The sequence below is a fragment of the Ochlerotatus camptorhynchus genome, unplaced genomic scaffold, assembly GCF_037179485.1.
Source record: "Ochlerotatus camptorhynchus isolate MF236.1 unplaced genomic scaffold, CSIRO-AGI_Acam_v1.1 ptg000062l, whole genome shotgun sequence".
NCBI classification, from domain to species: Eukaryota; Metazoa; Arthropoda; class Insecta; order Diptera; family Culicidae; genus Ochlerotatus; species Ochlerotatus camptorhynchus.
In genome coordinates, this window is record NW_027040552.1 from 2,900,403 (window position 1) to 2,920,513 (window position 20,111).

A 20,111-nucleotide genomic window follows, 5' to 3' on the forward strand; every position below is an offset into this window, starting at 1 on the left:
GCGGTAGCGAGCTGTCAATTCGACAGTGAGCATGCATAAGGGCGTAACCGTGATGATCGATTCTCTTCGTCGATTTTCTCGTTTCTTAATAACTCGACTGGATTAACATTTCTCGGTGCGTTTGATATTACCAACAGTCAATACGAAACTATCGATTTTAAGTTGGCTCACTACTTGACTAGCCTATTGGTCCCAAGCATATCGATTAACGTACCCCATTCTAATTATAATTTTAGTACAACACTGTGTTTGTTTTGATTTGCTGTGAAAGTTTGACAGATAAAATGAGGGGTTGTGGATTTTCCTATGTTTCGAGGGGTGCATCGATTAGCTTGGGACCGAAGAGCTAGCTAACACTACCTTTCACTACACTGTATTGGAATAATTTCGGAAAAGTTGTTCACCTAACTGCGATGCTGCGAAGAGAAAATCGATGAAGAGAATCGATCATCGCAGTTAAGCCCATATGATTCTAAACGCGAAAATTTTGGGAAAATTTGATCACGTAATTGTACTGCCGTTATACGCATATCTTTCCCATGTTCTATGCAATCCTTATGTACCACGGGACTCTTATGTGTGTAACGGCAGTGTAGTAATGTATTAATGAGAAAATAGATGAAGAGAATCGATCATTGAAGCTAGGCCCTTATGACCGTTAGAAATGAAAAAAAAAATACTGAAATGATTGAATGAATTTTAGACAAACAGATACAAAGGGTGCATTGATGTGCTGAATTCAGGGGGACTCTATTACTGTTAACCAAATATAGATGCACCATAGCTCATATGAATTTGACACTTTTGGACAAACGGACAGCGGTAAACCTGACGGTGGTATGACAGAAGAAAACTTCTTACTCTTTCACACTCGCATCGCAGTGCTGAATACTAGAAAGAGTAGTCTGTTACAATCTACCTAAACCCTTATATTCATCACATTGATATGAGCTACGTGGAAATTCATGATTATTGCCCCCGTGGCTGAAATTGGCGAATGATCTGTTTAGGATTTCAAGATCAATTCAAAGCGTGGCAGTTCCTAGGAAGCATAACAGTACTTCGAAAGTACACACTTAGATTTTTTGTCGAGATTGGCACCATTTTTACTGAGATCTCAGAAAAATTTATGTTTGTTAGCCGAGATCTCGGCAAAATTCCCGTTTGTTAACTGAATCTCGGCAAACTTTTCCCTGAGATCCAGCAAAAAATATTGCCGAGCTGCTCGGTGGTGCTCATCTTGGCAAAAAAATCAAGCGCTTTTCTGAATTGATCAATTCAGATGGTCAAGGTTTGAACCCACCACAGCATGCTTTTGGCGCTACTATATATGGACGATCAAATGTAAAATACTGTGGTAGCCACAGCACAGTTCTGTCAAAACCTCAGCATTTTCATTGATCCATTAACCTAGAACATGAAGTTCGGACAATTTGAAAGACCAATCCGGAAGGCGGCGTTTTAGGATCAACCGAAATGACTTATACATATGTCAGATTTCAGGGGATAAGCTGCGATCATATATAGAGGACGAATCCAATCAGTTCTGGTGGTGGGATCAAACCACTTTTGAAGGGTTGATTAGTTAACCCGCCTGGTTTTGTCGATCTAGATAGCTTTGATGCCCTCTAAGCTATTCCGTTGAGATCTTAAGTTTACAAAATTTGATTATTCTTAGGTCTCGCAAAGTTTTGTAAGCTCATTCTAGACGCTTGCCCACCGACAAACCGACATGACACTTAATTTTGACTTATGCCCGAAAATCGTAAACGGCCGATTAAATGTGCAGTGATCCGAACTGTCAAAACCATAGGATTTTTTGATCTAGATAAACATAGTTTGTCCAGAATAGATCAGAAACGAACCAATTCATAACTTTTGCATGCGGGTTCATGGCTTAGCTAAATATTTCCCGCGAACACGGAGCCAGATGTCAGTAGTGTGCTTTGGTCAGAAATTTTAATGTTTTTACTATGATCATTCATGTCGGTTTGTCGGTGGCTTGCCCGTCGCTCCATTTCTCTGACAAAAACAAAAACACGGGCAGGACAGCCAATTTCTGTAGCTATGCAGTAAAAGAGCATTTTTCCAAGGTAAATGGGCTGTTTACACTTATGCTAGTTTACTAACTCAGCCAGCTCAACCAACTAGCACGAATTTCAATTGTTCCTGAAATCTCATGCTGGTAGATGCTGACGCCCTGTTTACATTATGCTGGCTACGTTTTAGTACAGCGCTAGTACAGTACACGCTAGCAAAAAAGCACAGATGTAAACACCACGTAAAAGAGCATTTCATCGTTTTAATATAAAGTTTCCGTAGCTGCTAGCGGTAGTTTGTTAGTTTCTGAGGACATTTTAGTCGACTGGATGGAAGGTCATTTTAAAATTTTCAAAAAAGCTATTGTGGCGTATTAAAATTTACTTTGGCAGTTTTAAGACAACTTCTTATTCTTCCTCGCATTTTAGCTTATTGCGTGCTCTCAACTTAGTGTTCTAGATGCACTTCCACAGTTATTAATTGAGAGCTTTCAAAGCCTGTTGAATTTTTGTCGACGAAAAGAATCTGTCAATGGTACTTAGGACCTAATGCAATGTTGAGCTTGAATTTTGTGGCAAGTACAATCATGCTTTATGGCCAGGAAAGTCGAGAAATTGTTCAACCCGACAAATTCCTAGACCGGACCGAGAGGCCAATTTTGGCATTATGCGTAAATATGTGTTTTTTTCGTCAGATAATTGTGACGTTCTTCAGTCCGTTTTGGCGTTTCCAAGGCATTGTTGGCGCCAAGATCTTTTTGATTGTAACCATTTTTGTGTTTTAAGGTGTTTGCTGTGAGATCATTATTCTCACTACCACTTCGAAACTTTAAGCGCACAAATATCTGCTTCCACGACACGTAACACAATGAAACTGTTACTCCACGTTTGCGGTACTGGCATTTCAGGTGAAATGGTGTCCTAATTTCCGAGATTTGAGTAATTGAAAATTCAAGGTGGAAGTGCATTTTATAGCCTACGTGGGGGCCATTTGTGGACTCTACAAGGAATCACCTTAAAGCGATTTTGTTGCCTACGTACATGATGGCCTTCTTTGAAGTTGTAACATTTCAGTATTATTGTTCCTGTCTTGTTTATAGTGAACCCTACACGATTGCTTTTATTGACAATAATCGTATTGTCCATACATGCTATATTGACGTCAATATATCGAAATTGACAATATTTCTGAATTCACATCATCAATATTATTGTCAATAATTCCCCTTCGCGTCAATATATTGATGCGTGTGGGGTTTGCTTATGGAACAGTAGCAGACACTGTGAATCATTCCGTTGTTTCGGATTTATTGGGTGGATCACTGAAGTAAGTACCCTTTCCACTCATAGTGGATGATGTGCAACTCACGGTATTTGTCTAAATTGAAGCTTTCAGAGCACTCAATTTGACAAATATTTGAAATGTGTGTAGAAGAGTACAGAAAAGTGTTCAACAAGATGGACCTTCCTAGAAGCACATGTGCCCCCGGGGAACCTGTGAAGAAGCACAAAGCAAATACTCATTACTACATGCGACACATAAAAAATGGGAATTCAAAATGCAACTCATTTAAAGTAATAAAGTAAATACCGTGTACCATATTGGTCACTTCTGGACCTGTTAGCCCGGATAGCCCGGGGTAAGCGGCCAGAACCAAAATCTGCCATTAAACACTTAAAACGGCAGCTCATTGGAAATCATATTGAGTATCGTGGACCACATTGGCCACACCCGAACATGTTCTTGATTCCCCCGGGGAAGTGGCCAGAACCAAACCAGAATCGAAATCTACACTGAAAACGAATCTTACTCATTCGTATGGAGAAATTTCTAAAGCGTAGGTCACTCAGCGCTGAGAAATTTCTCCATATGAATAAGTGAAAGCGACTCACTCTCTGAATAAGATTCGTTTTCGGTGCACCCTGTGACACATAAATTCAAATGACCATTGAAAAATTTGGCTATATTGTGAATTGAGAAAAGGACACCATTTTAACGCCCTTAACATCAACCAAGCGAGTGGTAACCAGCTAAGTATAGTGCTCAGAAGCAACTATTGCTATCAATGCTCACTAAACTTTGCAAAGAGGGTTCTGAATTTGTCTCCAGATTCCGTTTGGATTTCCGCAGGACACTTATCCAGGATCGTTCGAGAATGTCGCGAGGCTTTCTAAATTGTCATTGGAATTAATACGAATCAATCGTTGGAATACCACTGTCTATATTATGGTCTCAATCTTGGACCTATTTTCAAAATACAGTATACCTCGATATAACGTAACTGTCACTTTTGGCTTCCATTGTCGATATTTGGAAGTTAACCATTCAATCATACAAATCACTATTACCAATCGATGGGGGATTGCTTCATCTGTCCGATGTTGTTATTCTTTTGCTTGATTGAATGATCGTTTGCGAGAAATCGGCGATGAAATTCAAAAATGACAGTTACGTTATATCGAGGTATACCTGTATTGTGTATGAGTTGAGCTTCTTCCTAGTTCCATATGAATTCAAATGTAAAGGTAGTTTGAAAAACTGCTACACATATGGAAGTCCTGTCGTACTTTTAATAAGCTTATTCCAACAAATGGCAATGATTTTTTGATTCAAACCATGTATCCAGTACAGTTAATATGAATAACCTATTGAAAGCTTAATAGTAGCTAATTCAGGCAAACATTTTTTTTAATTCAACTAAAACGATGTTTGTTCAGTTTCTAGACATCTAAAATGGTTGCACACACAAGTAATCCGGAAGATCATAACCACTAAGGCAGAATTCAGTCAAAATTCCTCTACTTTGGTGCACATGATACATTTTAATACTGACCACCATAAGTAAATCGACTGCCATGCCATTTCCAACCTAAAAAACGGAAAGGAAGTTGTATAAAAATGTTCAATACAATCATGAAAACCAAAACATTCACCTCATCTTCATAATCATTGATCATTGAGCTCAAAACAGTCCTACTGCAATATATCTCCAACTTGTTGCAACCATGTCGACTTCCCACGTGGCCCAAACTCCCCCCTTCTGACAACGGTAAGTAGCGCGATCCACCCAGACGATCCAGCTGTCAGATTTTCGCTTAGTTCATTCAGTTTCATTTTTGCGTTTCAGTAGAGTAGAGTTTCCATTTTTGGTTCTGTATCTCTTTAGTTTTCGTATTCATTTGTTTGTTTTGTATTATTATTATTATTATTCTTGTAAACCACCATCGAATTGGCCGCAAACCCGAGGACCTAACCACCTAACTTTAGGTGACCATATGTGGGAGAAGAGAAATCAAAATTTCCTATTCATAACTACACTAGTCTCTAGTGCGAATGCATAGAAAAGCAAAACAAAAACATCGTGAAAGTAGTTCAAAATTCAAAATTTCAACCGCAAAACCAAATTTTTGACAACCAAAACAATCCAAAATTTACATTTCTAGGACCCAGTTTAGGCAACCGTCGAGGCAAAAACCGTACCGCAATTCATGATGTTTTGATTGAGCGCATTTGTTGGTTCTATCTTCTCTTCTTTTCCTCGCTGGCACACTCGTGTACCAACCGAAAATGGCGGCCGACGACTCGAAACCGAAACCGGCTCTGTCTGCACTCTCGAATCCACATACGACGGCATACACACTGAAACGAACTCACTACACACTGATTGCAATTTATGAAATCACAACGGATAAAAAAAAAACGAATCATACCGATAGTAGATTTCGATTACGACTATTACGGGTACGCCGACTATCCGCACCGTGGCGGTGGCGGCGGCGGCGGGTTTGCCGATCCGCCATTCTATGACGATTACTACCGAGGCAGCGGCTACGGCGATGACTACTACTTTGACTATCCGCCTAGTGCGGCGACGGCAGCCGCGGCTGCGGCAGCTGCGGCCGCCGCTGCAGCGGCTGCCGTCGCTGGTTCCTCGTCGGGTCATCATGGACACCATCATGGTCAGGGTAGTAGTGCTAGTAGTGCCGGTGGTGGCGGAGGCGGTCCTAGTGGTAGTGGCGCTGGCGCCGGCGGTAGCGGATCGTCTCATCACCATCATCATCATCATTCGTATTCTCATCACCACCACCATCTTCCCCATCACCACCCGGTGGCGGCAGCAGCGGCGGCTGCTGCAGCGGTGGCGGCCGCTAGGAACAACCCGGTGGGTTCCAAGCTGCGGAAGGTTGTCTGAGAGCAAAAGGTTACTTGGTTTATTCGTTACTTTTCTGGTATATAGTTAGGATTTATTTCTGCTTTTTTAGTTGATCAGTTATAAGGACCATTCGAGGGAACCAATTTCAAAACAATGGCCGTAGTTTACCGTTATTGCTTTTAGTTTGCTCATTACGTTTTATTTAACGCTTCATTTAGTTCCTTATCAAACGCTTATTTCCATTGCTTCAATCGTTTCTAGCATCAATTCATACTAACAGTTCTTGTTCAACGTTTTTTGTTTAACACCTTCTCCTGTTCAGAATGTCTTTTTTCTGTCACATTTTTCGGAACTGTTTCACACTCTGTTTTGGCCATGATTGCAGTGTTTATCTTCAAACAAACAACCAATTATAGGAGAACTATCTATTTCTAGCTAATTATACAACCAAATCGGATTAATGACTTAATCTTCGGTCTCACATTTGTTTTAACCTTCATTTTCCATCCTAACACTGTGTCGGGGTTCATATGCTCGCAAGTAAAACAAATTCACGTTCAAAGTCTCTTGCAACTAACCACGTCAAGAAAAAAAAAAACAAACTGCCATTTGAAATCTTAGAAAAAAAAAAACAAAACAAACAAACTAGCAAAAATGGAGATCGTTGGGGCATTTGAACCACGCTGCGCAGAATAATTCAGTTACTCTTCTCAATTTTCACAAAACCAAACAAATCAAACTATGTACCCTAAATAAGGAGCCGCAGTTGATAGAACAGAAAGTTGTTAAGCGATTTAATGTATAATTACGTTCAGTTTAGTTTTTAACAAGAAGAACATTCACTTTAAGTTTTAAGATTTCAGTTTTTGTTTACATCCACCGACGAATGGGACCAACAATTTCTAACGCGTTATTCGCTTTCTTTTTTCTTATGTTTTCTCTTTTATTTTCATTTCTATTGTTCCGATGATGTGCGTTCACGAACGCTCACGCATCCTAATCACACCCAAACACAATATCGACAAATCGTATCAAATCAAATCCGCCCCCGAACGATGCGATTGAACTAATACCCATACCAAAAAAAACATGCAAACAATAATCGAATCAAATGATTCGGGCATCTTCTCGGTGCTTCTGTTTGATGGCACCCGATGAATGTGACGCGCTGTCTCACAAATACAACGACGACGACGACGTCAACAATGGATCGCCAACTGAATGAACACACACGCACGCAAACTCTTTCGCGCACACAAACACAAACGAACACACGCTCACAGGGGGTTGGTCATGGACGTGGAATCACGGCACGTGGCCGAATCGTTGGGCACCGTGGCAACAGCAACCGCCCGGGGGTCCCACTGGTTCAGCGAGTGGGCACCGCGGGGGCTCCGGCTCCAATCGGGGCGGCGGTGGTGGTCCGTGGGGTGGGTCTAACTCGTCTCAACGGTCGTGGCATCCAGCGCGTCAAACTGCTACCAAATATACCAGGTGAGGACGGCCAGCTTTCATTTCTCTGTTCTACTTTTTTTTTTGTTTTTCACTGATAAGTTAATAATTTGAAAACAAACGAAAAAAAAAAATCGAAAAAAAATCAACAACTATTAGAGTGATACTAGCAGAAGAAGGCACAGGACAAAACGGATGAAAGGCAAGAAAACAAAAGAGTCAAAAGTTTGAAGGAAACCTCGATGGGTTTCCTAGTTCTAGCAAGGGAAGAAACAATCGCGATCTAGATGTATTTGTAGAAATTACTTTGTTAGCAATCTGTTGATATTTGTAAACGACGACGACGAAGTAGAAGGAGAGGAACGATTAGGTGCAGTTAGGAATCCCCTAAATTATGTGGAATGGAACAGAAGAGGCATGAAGAAGTAGAAGGCACGATCAAAGCAAGCTGTTTCAGTGTGTTAGTGATCGTGAGTTTATTTATCGTTTATTTTCTTTGTTTCGCACATCGGATCGCCGAGGCGAAAGTTCGCGAATGCGCTCAGCGGATCCGTCGGCTCTCTCGATCTTCGACGAGCCGGTAGCGGTCCGAAGCGGCTTTTGCGGAGCGTCACTTCAGCACTCTTGAGCAATTTTAACGATTAAGTTTTCCGTTTATATTTTTACGTTTTGTACGTTTATTTACTCTAACCCTAGCAAATAGAAGAGATAAAACAAAAACACGTCTTGTAAGCCTGATATATTGTCTACTGTAAAGAACGTTTTGCATTGTATAACTGAATATATATACACTAACGAATTAAGAAAACGCTAGAGAGGAAAACAAACAATGTAGATTAACTTTAGTTTATCCGTAATGTTTAAGTTCACACGCGTACACACACAAATTAGTAGTCCAAGTCTAGTGTAATTTGTTTATTTTTAATGTGTAGACATCCGTGCTACGCTGTTGATAGGAAGAAAAACGAATAAAGCAATGATCAATGTGAGAAAGAAGTTGTTTTTGACAATGAATCGATTAGTATTTAAAACCAAAATTATCAACATCTCTTTTTACGGCTGAACCGGGAACGACACGTTGAGAAGAACTGAAAATTGAGAAGATATAATTTTACTAAGTCTGTTTTCACCCAAGTTATTTTGCAGTTTTTTTTTTCGTTTTTGTTGAACTTTCTCTAATTTTTCTTGTTATTAAATTAATTTTATCAACTAAATTCTAGTGTAAGACCTCCTTCCTCAACTCGTTGTACTCTTCTTCTGTAACTCTAAAATAACCTTCGAGCACCGATCTACTGAAACCGCTCGCTATCTCCCCAGTCCTAAGTGCTTATCGAATGGATTCTAGTCTAACACTGAAGAATATTCCAAATTGCCACCATTCAGGCGAAACTTGAATCTAAAACAACCCGACTAACTGCAAACACACATGCTCATCAGTCCGATCACACATGAACACCCAAACACCCGCGCACACACACACACACACCCGCATACGATCATATCCACGGAGACGCATTTGTCATTCGGTGACCATCCCCAGCACCACCATACAGCTTTCCTCCATTTTGCTTCCGAAAACCTTCACGGAAAACGTGACGTAAAGCACCACAAACCCGTGCTTCTTTCCCTTTAAACCTCTGCCAACTGCAACCGGATCGTTCCACAACAGCAGCAACAACAACAACAACATGAACAGCAATGTGCTCTTGGAACGCTCGTTGCCCAGCAACATCCCACAGTTTCTTGGTAATCTGTGTACAACATTTCCACCGAGTAATAAACAACAACCAAATCAGTCAATTGAAAAAATCGCACCACAGTGTTCTGATTCCAACCAACACAATCACAATCGAAGAACCAAAAGGGAAGTTGACCAATCAAGTTTTATCAATTTCGGCAAACAAAACATCCAAAAAATACTAATCGATTCGTTTGCGCAGGTTTTTTAGGGGAAATGTTTTTTTTTTTTAATGTCGTTTAGGGATTAGTAAGAACTACACGAAAAACGAAATGCCTTATTAATTGAGCGTAGCCGTTTGAGACGATCTAACGAAACGAAAACTCGATAATGTTTTATATAGTAGCAGTAATTGTAGTGAGAAAGAAATGTTTCTTTTGTGTAAGTTAACCTCCCCCGTTCCCCTCTATTCTATTATTTGTGCTGCCCCCATTATTGAGAAGAGAATAAAGAAAAAAAAACACGTTTGCATACACTTTGCAAAAGTTAGGTTAGAGAAAAAGAGAGATAGATAAAATAAAGAGGAATAATAAATAAAGAAAATGAAAATAAATACACAACTTTTTGTGCGATTCAACAATAATCGAGATGGATTTACTTTATTTTTTCAACTATTTTTCTACGTACAAAAAAAAACATTAACCTACGACAAAAGTGAATCAAAATATATATGTATTTTTGTTTCAAATTATGTATCCTATTTTTTCATTATCTGACATTCGTTTCAAGTCGCTCAGAAGTGAAACGAACGGATGGTCTGCGGAAAGAAAATATGATTTTATTTTCACTTAGGATTTGGATGCAGTACGCTAAATGTCAGAACCTTTGTTGGTCCGCTCTGTTATTTGTTTTGTTATCGTTTTGTTATTAGTTCGTTTCCTCTCAATTTGTTTTGTGTAAAGTAGATTCAATTGGCCACACCTTCTCTCACTCTCTGTCTCTCACTTTGTCACTGTACCTACTGCTGTTGTTAAGGTAGAAACCAAAAAATAAAAAAAAATCCATAATCATTCACAACCTCCACCGAGTTTGTCCGGTGCACGATCCACTCCTCCTTCCAGGTAAGTGTCAACAAAATTTTCTTGTCCGATTTACTATAGGCTTACGTTAATGATCAATCCAATCAAAATCCGACTGTTTGCATTTACTTGTTCACTTTGATTGTTCCCGTTGAAAGTAGTTTGGAGTGTCTCTTATGTTTAAATGTAGCGAATTATTGTGTTTTCTAGTCTTCCAAACTCATCTGTATCCAATTCCCTTGGTGGAAATAAAATATTTACCATATTCTTCTTTCTTTAGTATGCATTTCGTTCGTTTTGCTTTTGAAACGCACACATTCGCGCACACACACACCTAGGGTATAAGCAACCACTCGTTTGAACTCGTTTCGAGTGTACTATTTTCATTTTCAGTTTGATTTATTAATTTAAAATGTTTTTCTCCCAATTTCTATGAACTATGAAGATAGAATCAAATTTGAAACCTACAACGGCGACGGTCCGGATATGCATGGATACTCACCCCGCCGATAGGAGGCCATCCATGAAGCAATTGAACACTCGGAAGTCAGAAGAAGCAAGATTTTTCCCGCGCGAAGAAGTTTGGATTTGTTTAGAACTCTTTTGTTTTCGATTTTTCCGGTTCATTTGAATTTATTTAGTTTTGTTTTTTTCCAAAAGATTGCATCAACGGACGGAGTGAGGGTTTCGAACGAAAACCGTTGATTTGTTTTTAGAAAACTTCCGTTAGGTTAGAGAAATTTGATGTTGAAGATTATTAACAACAGGGAATGTCATCGAATAATTTCAGAGAGAAATGATAGGGCTCGACGCTAGATTATATTGTAATGAAAAACCTAATATTATACTAACATTTTCCGCATATTTCTGCTGATTTCATTTAACAAACAGTATTTAAAACAAAAGAGTAAAACATATGGATGAACGTCAAGTGAACTCCAAGAGCTCCAGTGGGGAGTTATGGCGTGATTTAAAACACAGTAATAGAAAAAGGTTCTTCAGTAAAACAAATCCGTAAATATTGAAAGGACTATCTGTAATGGAACCCATCAACCCGTAGATCATGTGAAAATTTATGAATATCCCCTTACTGGTTAGCATGTTGAACTCTCAAATAGAACATCCCACATACGAAGATTAACGGCTTACGTAGTACGATAATCAAAATAAGCAGAGAATAAATTAAACCCCCGAATAATCGTCTGCAAAGTACAATCAACAATCAATACGAAACTAACGATTTTAAATTGGCTCACTACTTGACCCACTACATGGTCCCAAGCAAATCGATTACGTACCCCATTCTAGTCAAAATTCTAGTACTACACTATGTTTGTTTTGATTTGCTATGAAAGTTTGACAGATAAAATGAGGGGTTAGTGGGTTTTCCTATGTTTCGAGGGGTAAATCGATTAGCTTGGGACCGAAAATAGTACCAGAGCTGAGCCAAAAAGTTGAGCACGTTTCTTCGGGACCTACTAGTCTTAGAGTTACCTCTATGCTAGTTGGTTTTCCTATTAGGCTTTTCTGATTAGTAATTGTTCTCCTTTTTCGGACTAGTAACTGTTCTCCATTGACACTATTCACCAGCGTCTGTTTTTATCATTTACCATCACACCAAATATATCATATTAACAATATGATCCATTCATGTCTTTCCCAAATGTTGCAATGGCAACCCGCAAAATGTTGCTTCACGCACCATCTAGCGTTAAAAAAGGTCAGCAACAATCATTCAATTACAATCGAGGTGTGCGAATATAGCACTTATTACAAAAGTAAGAGTCAAATTATTTTCATTAATAACATTGTGTATATTACTTTAAAATTTGTCTGACATGTCACTGTCATCAAATTAAATAAAATGCCGAAATACATTCATTTGCAATATTAAACGAATTTTCATTTCGTTTACCCCTAGTGACGATAAACAAATGCATTGGTAGCCTTTTTGGCCACAGAAGTGCTTTCAACGCTAAAAATTCATCGCTAAGCGAAAGAGTGGATCATATTGCTAATATAATATATTTTATCACATGCAAGAAGAAGCGCTTCAATCAGGGGGAACGACACTCGTTTGGATGCATTTTTTTTTCAGTCTAGTGATTACTTGTGATCTTGGGGGGACAAACATATAAACCTTTTTCAGAGAGATACGACACGAAGAGAAAACAGAACTGCAACGCCTGTCATCTGCGAACAACTCGAGTAAAGCCAAATTTCTGGGTGCTCTGGTGCTCATTTGACAGCGCTCCTTCTTTCCTATATATAGGATTAAGCTTGGTACATGTCGCTTAGCGTTGCGGAAAATACAGAATGTTTTCTAGATAACGTTACAGTAAAGCACGATTCACACAAATCATCCACCTAAATTCGAAAACAACTAAATCAATTTGCGGGAAAAAATCCATTTACATTTTTTTGACATCTTGTCGCATTTAATGTGACATGTTCAGTGCTTACATATGTTATGAAGAAGCAGCGTTGCTAATGTTTTCGGTAGTTTCAAGAACTGGAACTTATTGCAGGGCGATGGAAGAGGATAAGTGTAAAAGGTGAAACCATCTGCTGCAACAATAGTGATAGGGTGTCTACATATATGCTGGTTCACTAGTCCAACCAGCTCAAACACTTAGCATGAATTTCAGTTGCTTCTGAAATCACATGCTGGTGGATGATGCTGACGCCCTGTTACCCAAACTCACAGAAAAACGGTTCCGTGCCAAATAGGTCGAAACCATGGTGATACAGCTTTATCACTATATGGGCAAGGAGGTCACGGGGGGGAGTGTGATTTTAGAGCAAATTGTAAACAAACTCGGTCGCAGTCTGTTGGTATTCGTAGTCTCATGCTCTACCGTGTCTCTTTTACACTACACAAACGGTAGAACAGCATTTGAGCAAAAAGAAACTTATAAAATAACACTTATACGACATTTACACCGATCACCTAACAAGCTTTGTAGAAGCCCCTCGGAGAAATCAATGGTTTCCTGTGAAACTAGCGTGATTTTTAAAGAAATCGCCTACATTTAGGCGCAACTGTGCATTTAAGAACATTGCTTGTAATTTCTTTTGAAACGTTGCTTCGCACAAGGCTGCGTATTTAGGAAACGCAATAATGAAAACAAGAACTAGAAACAGCGGCGGTGGGGTAGTGGTAAGCGTGATTACCTCTCTTCCCAGCAGGCCTGTGTTCCATTCCAGTCGACGCCACCGGGATGTACTCATCACGCTTTCCTTCGGAAGGGAAGTAAAGCGCTGGCGCCGGTGGTGTAGTGGTGAGCGTGACTGCTTTCTCACCCCAGCGGAACTTATTAGTAACTTGAAAGTTTCTAAAAAGATCCGTCATAGCCCACATGAAGCAATCCGCACAAGTCTTTTTAGGAACAAAAATTAATGTACGAAAATATGAAATGATCTGTGGCTCAAATATATCATAATTCTTATATTTATGCAGAGCGTCAATATTCCTTCCAAACATAAAAAAAAAATAAAGAGCAATTCCCTGGATTCGAACCCGTGTATTCGGCATGCAATCTACGATCGGAATACCAAGCGGGCAAATACCAATTTAAAAATCATCAAGGTGTTGTGTTTCGTATTCAAAGCAGTCAGCTGGCACTGAAAACTCTAACAGTACGCAACTGTTTTTTTTTCTTTCTTTATTACCGTGATTTTTAGCCGTAGGCTAGTTCATCACGTTATATAGCAGATGGTCAGGCTAGATCCTGCCTAAAAAAAGGCTTCAATTTGACATTAACGTGACGTATAACTGGCTCTGATTACCCAACGAATGAGACAGACAACATTTTAAAAACTTAATGTAAAGTGAGGATTACATCGGTGCTGCGGTAAGGACTGGGTGCGCGAACAAGGTAGAGCTCCACCGTAGGAGACAGTGCCCCGTCCGGTGGAGAAAAAGGAAAACACGATCAGTGCAGCCACCGACGGGGGGCTAGATTTGATTATACAAGTGGGCGTCCTTCAGAAAGGCGATCAGCGCAGCCAACGTTGAGTGGTCGTAACCAAGGAGATTACTGACGTTCTCCGGGAGTCTATGTTGTTCTCGTAGCTTCTGGAACTCCGGGCAGACACACAGCACGTGTTCTACCGAGGCGGGGATGCTGCAAATTGAACAAACCTTGCGGAAAGGTGAAACATTACAGGAAATTACTTGATCTTCCTCAGGAAAGTGGTCCGCGACTGGAACCATTCCTGCTGCCAGGCTTCCATAATAGTATTCACAATCCAACGCCTGACGTCTAGGAAGGGTACGTTTCTGGTGTAGTGGGGACGGGATGCTCCAGATACCGCCAGTCTGTCCGCACAGCCTCGTTCCGGGAACACCGCAGTGTCCAGAGATCCACGTAATGGCTTGTATCCAGGGGTGGCTCCGGGCTTCGGCTTACAGCACTTGGATGACGCTGTGTGAGTCAGTTAACACAAGGATCGGTTGATCTGCCGGAGTGATGGCTGCGTCTAGAATAGCTGCGGCTTCAGCGGAAAAGACGGAACACTCCTTCGGTAAACTTTGACTCGTTGCAGTGTTCGGTCCTGCCACTCCGAGTCCAACTCCAGCCCGCGACCGCGATCCGTCCGTAAAGCGATGAACGTGCCCCGGATAAACCGACCCGAGAAGCTCTGCAACAGAACGTCTCAAAGCTACAGAGTTATCTCCGGCTTGGAATCCACTCTTAATCCGCTTATCTATTTTGGCGACGTTTGATCGCCAACTCTTCTCTCCATGCCAGTGGACCCTGGCCACCGGGGGGAGGTCACGGTTGTCTGCAGTGCGGAGGGCTCTGTTCCTCTCGTTGAGGAGAAAGACCCTTTCGTTCCCGGATGTCTTAGCAGCGAGGGCAGTGGCTTCCGTAGCAATGGCTGCAGGACATAATTCTGATATCACATTGTGCTTTCATTATGCAGTCAAGACTTTTTGAATTGATGCGACTTAACTTGAAGTTCTGCTGTTAACGTCTTGTTTAAAATTTAATTTCAGTTCATCTGTCGTTGAAGTAATGATTATTGTTTACTTGTTTTGTTTAACACATTTTAGGTCATTCGTGACTTGCCCGGGGTGAGATATGAGCTCAAGGCTTTCAGCGTGAGAAGCATGGATACTAACGATTTACGCCAGGCCCGTATTCAGTTAAACATTATGAATGCAAAATCAGTGATCAAATTGATTAAATTGAAAGCAGGATTAGTTTTCCATTTGCTTCAACAGTGTAAAATTTTGCTGTTAAGTCAAACAAAATGAGATCAATTGGAGTATTCAAAATAAGGTACATCATAACAGGAAATTTTAAATTCAATTTGATCAGCTCTGCTCAGGTTGGGTTTGCAAAGACTCGTCAGATATCGTGGTGGCCGTCTTTGTCCAAATTTGTTGGGAGTGTTTGATATATTTGATTCCTTGTTTCTTTCCAGAAAGCTTTCGCTTCATCAGAGTCCAATATCTCTCGATTGGACGTAGCTCTGGACAATTTGGCGGATTTGCGATTGTTGGTACAATATTCACTTGATTTGCTTCGTATCACCAACAATCAATACGAAACTAAAGATTTTAAATTGGCTCACCACTTGACTAGCCTATTGGTCCCAAGCAAACGATTAACGTACCCTATTCTAGTCGAAATTCTAGTACTACGCAATGTTTGTTTTGATTCGCTATGAAAGTTTGACAGATATAATTATTATTATTATTATTATTATTATTATTATTATTATTATTATTATTATTATTATTATTATTATTTAATTTTATTCATCGGACTATTGTCTACATGAAACAATCTTAAAGCTAAAACAATTCAAGTGTTTCTAATCCGTGCCAAAAAGCGAGATGAAGATTCCCCAAATTCGAATAATTCTTCGACAGCCGTAAACGTACGCATCATAGTTGTTAGTGGTTCGTTGTAACCGAACGCCGTTCGATGGTACCGCGGTTGGAGAAGGGTACCACTTCGTAATGTTCTCGGTGGTACTCGGATATCCAACAGCGAGAGAAGCCTCGAGCAGTCGACCTCACCATTCAATAGCTTGGCAACAAAAACTGCTTGCTGATTTTTCCGTCGGCATTCCAGAGTATCCAAGCTCAGCAGATTGCAGCGATCAGAATACGGCAGGAGGTTTTGCGGATCACGCCATGGTAGATTACGTAATGCTATCCTGATAAACTTGCGCTGAACACTTTCGATCCTCAAGCTCCAAGTCAACTGATGAGGAAACCAGACCAAGGAGGCATTTTCCAGGATTGGTCGCACAAGTGAGCAATAGAGAGCTTTCAGGCAGTGTGGGTCAATGAAGTCCTTCGATATTTTCGACACAAAACCTAGCTGGCGATTCGCCTTTGTGATCAGAGCAGAGCGGTGGAGGTTGAACGTCAACTTATGGTCCAGTAGAACACCAGCATCGCTGAACTGGTCGGTTCTTTGAAGAACCACACCGTTGATGGCATAGTCAAAAACTATCGGCTGCCTGATGCGGTAATACGACATTACCATACATTTAGGAATACTGAGGGTAACCAATCAACGAACAGATCCAATACCGATTGAAGACGAATGCAATCCTCAGCAGTCCGCACCACGAAGTAAAGCTTTAGGTCATCGGCATACGCAAGCTTACAGCCATCTCCAAGTAGAAGAAGTGCGTCGTTGATGTACAACACAAACAGCAACGGGCCAAAATTGCTACCCTGTGGTACACCTGACGAGTTCGTGAAATACGAGGAAGTACTGGAATCGAGTTTCACTCGCAGAGACCTGTCAGTCAAGTAGGAGCACAACCACGAAGTCAAACGGTCCAACGCACCGAGTTTGGATAGCTTTGCCAACATAATGTCATGGTTGATCGTATCAAACGCTGCTTTTAGATCAGTGTAGATGACGTCTATTTGTGCCCCATTTTCCAGTTGCTCAAAACATGTCGTGGTAAAATCTAGAAGATTTGTGGTAACCGATCGTCCAGGCATGAAGCCATGTTGGTCACTAGAGATATAGCATTTGGTGTGCTCAAGAATGAAACCACTCACAATTATCTCAAACAGTTTTGATGCTGCAGAGAGATTAGTAATTCCTCTGTAGTTTTTTGGGGTTATTGGTTTTTCCTATGTTTCGAGGGGTGAATCGATTAGCTTGGGACCGAAGAGAGTACCAGAGCTGAGCCAAAAAGTTGAGCACGTTATTTCGGGACCTTCTAGTCTTAGAGTTACCTCTATGGTTCTAGCATAATGTCATGATGACAAAGCGGGCCAGAACAAGGGGCTTTCTTTATGGCTATTGATGAAGGGTAGCCATCGCTCTTGGCTCTTTTGACCGCACGTGCAAATTGCTTGTCAAATAAAGTATTTATTTTTTTGGAAAATGTCGATGCCTTCTTCGTCCTGAAATACTCAGCGGTAGCTGTAGCTGTCAAATATTCACAGAACAAACGTCGAGCCCATGATTATGCTGTCAAATTCTGTTTGTCGATGTGATTTGGAACTGTTTTTACCTTATTCGACTTCAACCCCTAACGCTGCTTTGATTTTTGGACAAAACCAGGTGACATTCCTATTTTACGAGCCACCGAGCAGAGCAGAGAGATTCGGGTTTTCCTTCAATATCCTCTTCACCTTTCGGTTTTTATCACTTCTCGGTTTCCTCTCGACCGTCAAACGTTCCGAGAATGATTTGAACACACCGTGAACAGTGGATTTAGGTTAATCCAATTTTTTTGCAAGTTCCCGTATTGACAAGTCAGGATTTGCATTACGTCCGTACAAAATCCGCTCGCGCACGTGTTTTTCATTCGTCGCCATCTTGAACACTAAACATGGACTGTAAACACCAACCATAGTCTTTTTCATCAATGGCTCCCTGTACACAAACACCATCCTCTAATCGAATGAAACCTGAGACCATTCAAAACGAAACATCGAAATAGCTTTTTCGAATGATAGCTGCAGATGATTTTCCTCTCGACTATAGGATGAAAATTGTTATGAGAAGGGATAGGGCCTTTAGTTGAAGTAGTGCTCTCTGCAGAATGATTTCCATACTAAATGGTAATCCATATGGTATTGGTTCAGCCCCATAACGCAAATCATTCAAAACTATGATGTAAATAATTCTATCGAACGTCATTTGCTGATCTGAGCTCACAAACGAGGTGGAAGCATAGCCATCACTATCAAAGCTGTTACGAACATAGTGAAAGCATGAAAACCGATATTTGGCTAATTCGTGGTGGAGACAGTTTCCTCTACCATCGAAGAATTTGTGTATCCATAATTGAAATGGCTGTCTAAGGAAGGGATATGGTTGGCTCAACTATTGAGTGAGATTGGAATTCTGTCGATTCCATTCACTATATTTGAAGATAACATACCCTGTATTAGAATTGCAGAAGAGCCAAGGGAACATCAGAGGACGAAGCACATAGATGTAAAATTCATGTACATCAGGGAACAGATTAAAGAGAAAAAGCTCATAGTTAAATATGTTCCAACAAACGATCGAATCGCTGATTTTCTAACCAAACCCCTTGTAAGAGCTAAGTAGATTCATGAAAATGATAAAAATGCAAAATTGAGGGGAAGTGTTGAAATTTAATTTTCATTTATTGTCTAGATTCTATTCTTTTACTCGGGTTGTCTCTTTCACAACCATAAGCAGATTCAATGTTCTCTCATTAGAGCGAGGAGGACAACTCTATCTACGATGCAAAAAAGATTGTGTTTTGCTGTGGCTAGCTGCGCACACGCTGAGTAGATAGAATGAAGATTGATGATGATTCTAAAGATTTCCTGCAAAAAATTGATGAGCGATGCAAGTAGATGCGACAAATGAAAGAAGATTGTTCGAAGATTGATTCGCTAGTGTGAGATTTGTTGACCATCTAAACTTGAGATTTAGATGTGTCGCCCCCCTCGCATTAGAGCCATTTCGCTCTCGCTAGCTCAGGTCTCTATTAAGTGTTTCCGAAGCTGAATGAGCCTAGCGTAATCTGTCTATTAGTTATCGATAGATCAACTTGTTATCAGATAATTAGTAGGGGAATCATAAGATATCAATGTCCCCTTTATGCAGTACTGAATTCTTATTAAATAAATAGTTTTATTGATGGTCTAAGAATTCTGTGTACGTTTTTGTTTTCCGAGAGGTAATTGCATGAGAGAAACCCTTTTTTTGATTCTTCAGCTGGGTTGGAGGAAGTCAGGCTTATCTGACTCTTTCCTCGTCCACTCTGGTTGGCTGTCATACTTGGAGGAAGTTTTTCCTCAAGTACTGTTACGGCACTCCACTTGCGTTCGAACTTCCAACAATTATGGCTATTCAGTATGGAAATTTAGATAATCAAATTATAAATCTACTTAAAAGCTCTTGCATGTTACATTATTCTTAAATGTTTGTCCTCTGAGTGCCGTATGTTTTACAGCCAATTTTCAAACAAAAATAATCCTGTATTTGGATGACAATCATATGAATGTTCATCATCTGACGACGAATTCAACCATAAGAAAATCATCCGAAATTCGAATGCATATTGTTAAAGGGCTCGAGCAATGCAATAATCATTCGAAGTATTGCGGATGTTTTGGTTCAGTGTATATCTCAGTGAAATTGTTCACTCGTACGTGCAATTGACCAATGCACGGAATGAACTCACGAAAAAATTTGACTTTTGAGCGGTGCCGTGTTTACTAAAAATGTAAAAATGA

General features: G+C 40.3%; 1 protein-coding gene across 17 annotated transcripts in view; it reads left to right on the forward strand.

Annotated features, from left to right (window-relative positions):
* Positions 1-20,111, forward strand: part of Syp (Syncrip) — a 121,236-nt gene that overhangs the window by 93,372 nt on the left and 7,753 nt on the right. For 7 of the 17 annotated variants that reach the window (XM_065239838.1, XM_065239837.1, XM_065239836.1 and 4 more), the window contains exon 12: positions 5,757-6,241. The exons of 4 other annotated variants lie outside the window; for them this stretch is intronic. In XM_065239838.1, the coding sequence (XP_065095910.1) occupies positions 5,757-6,232 (476 nt within the window). In that variant the 3' untranslated portion in view covers positions 6,233-6,241. Of the gene's footprint in view, positions 1-5,756; positions 6,242-7,476; positions 7,688-10,847; positions 10,931-20,111 lie in introns of those variants that run through there. 6 more of the 17 variants (XM_065239840.1, XM_065239843.1, XM_065239841.1 and 3 more) reach the window with 3 other exon arrangements.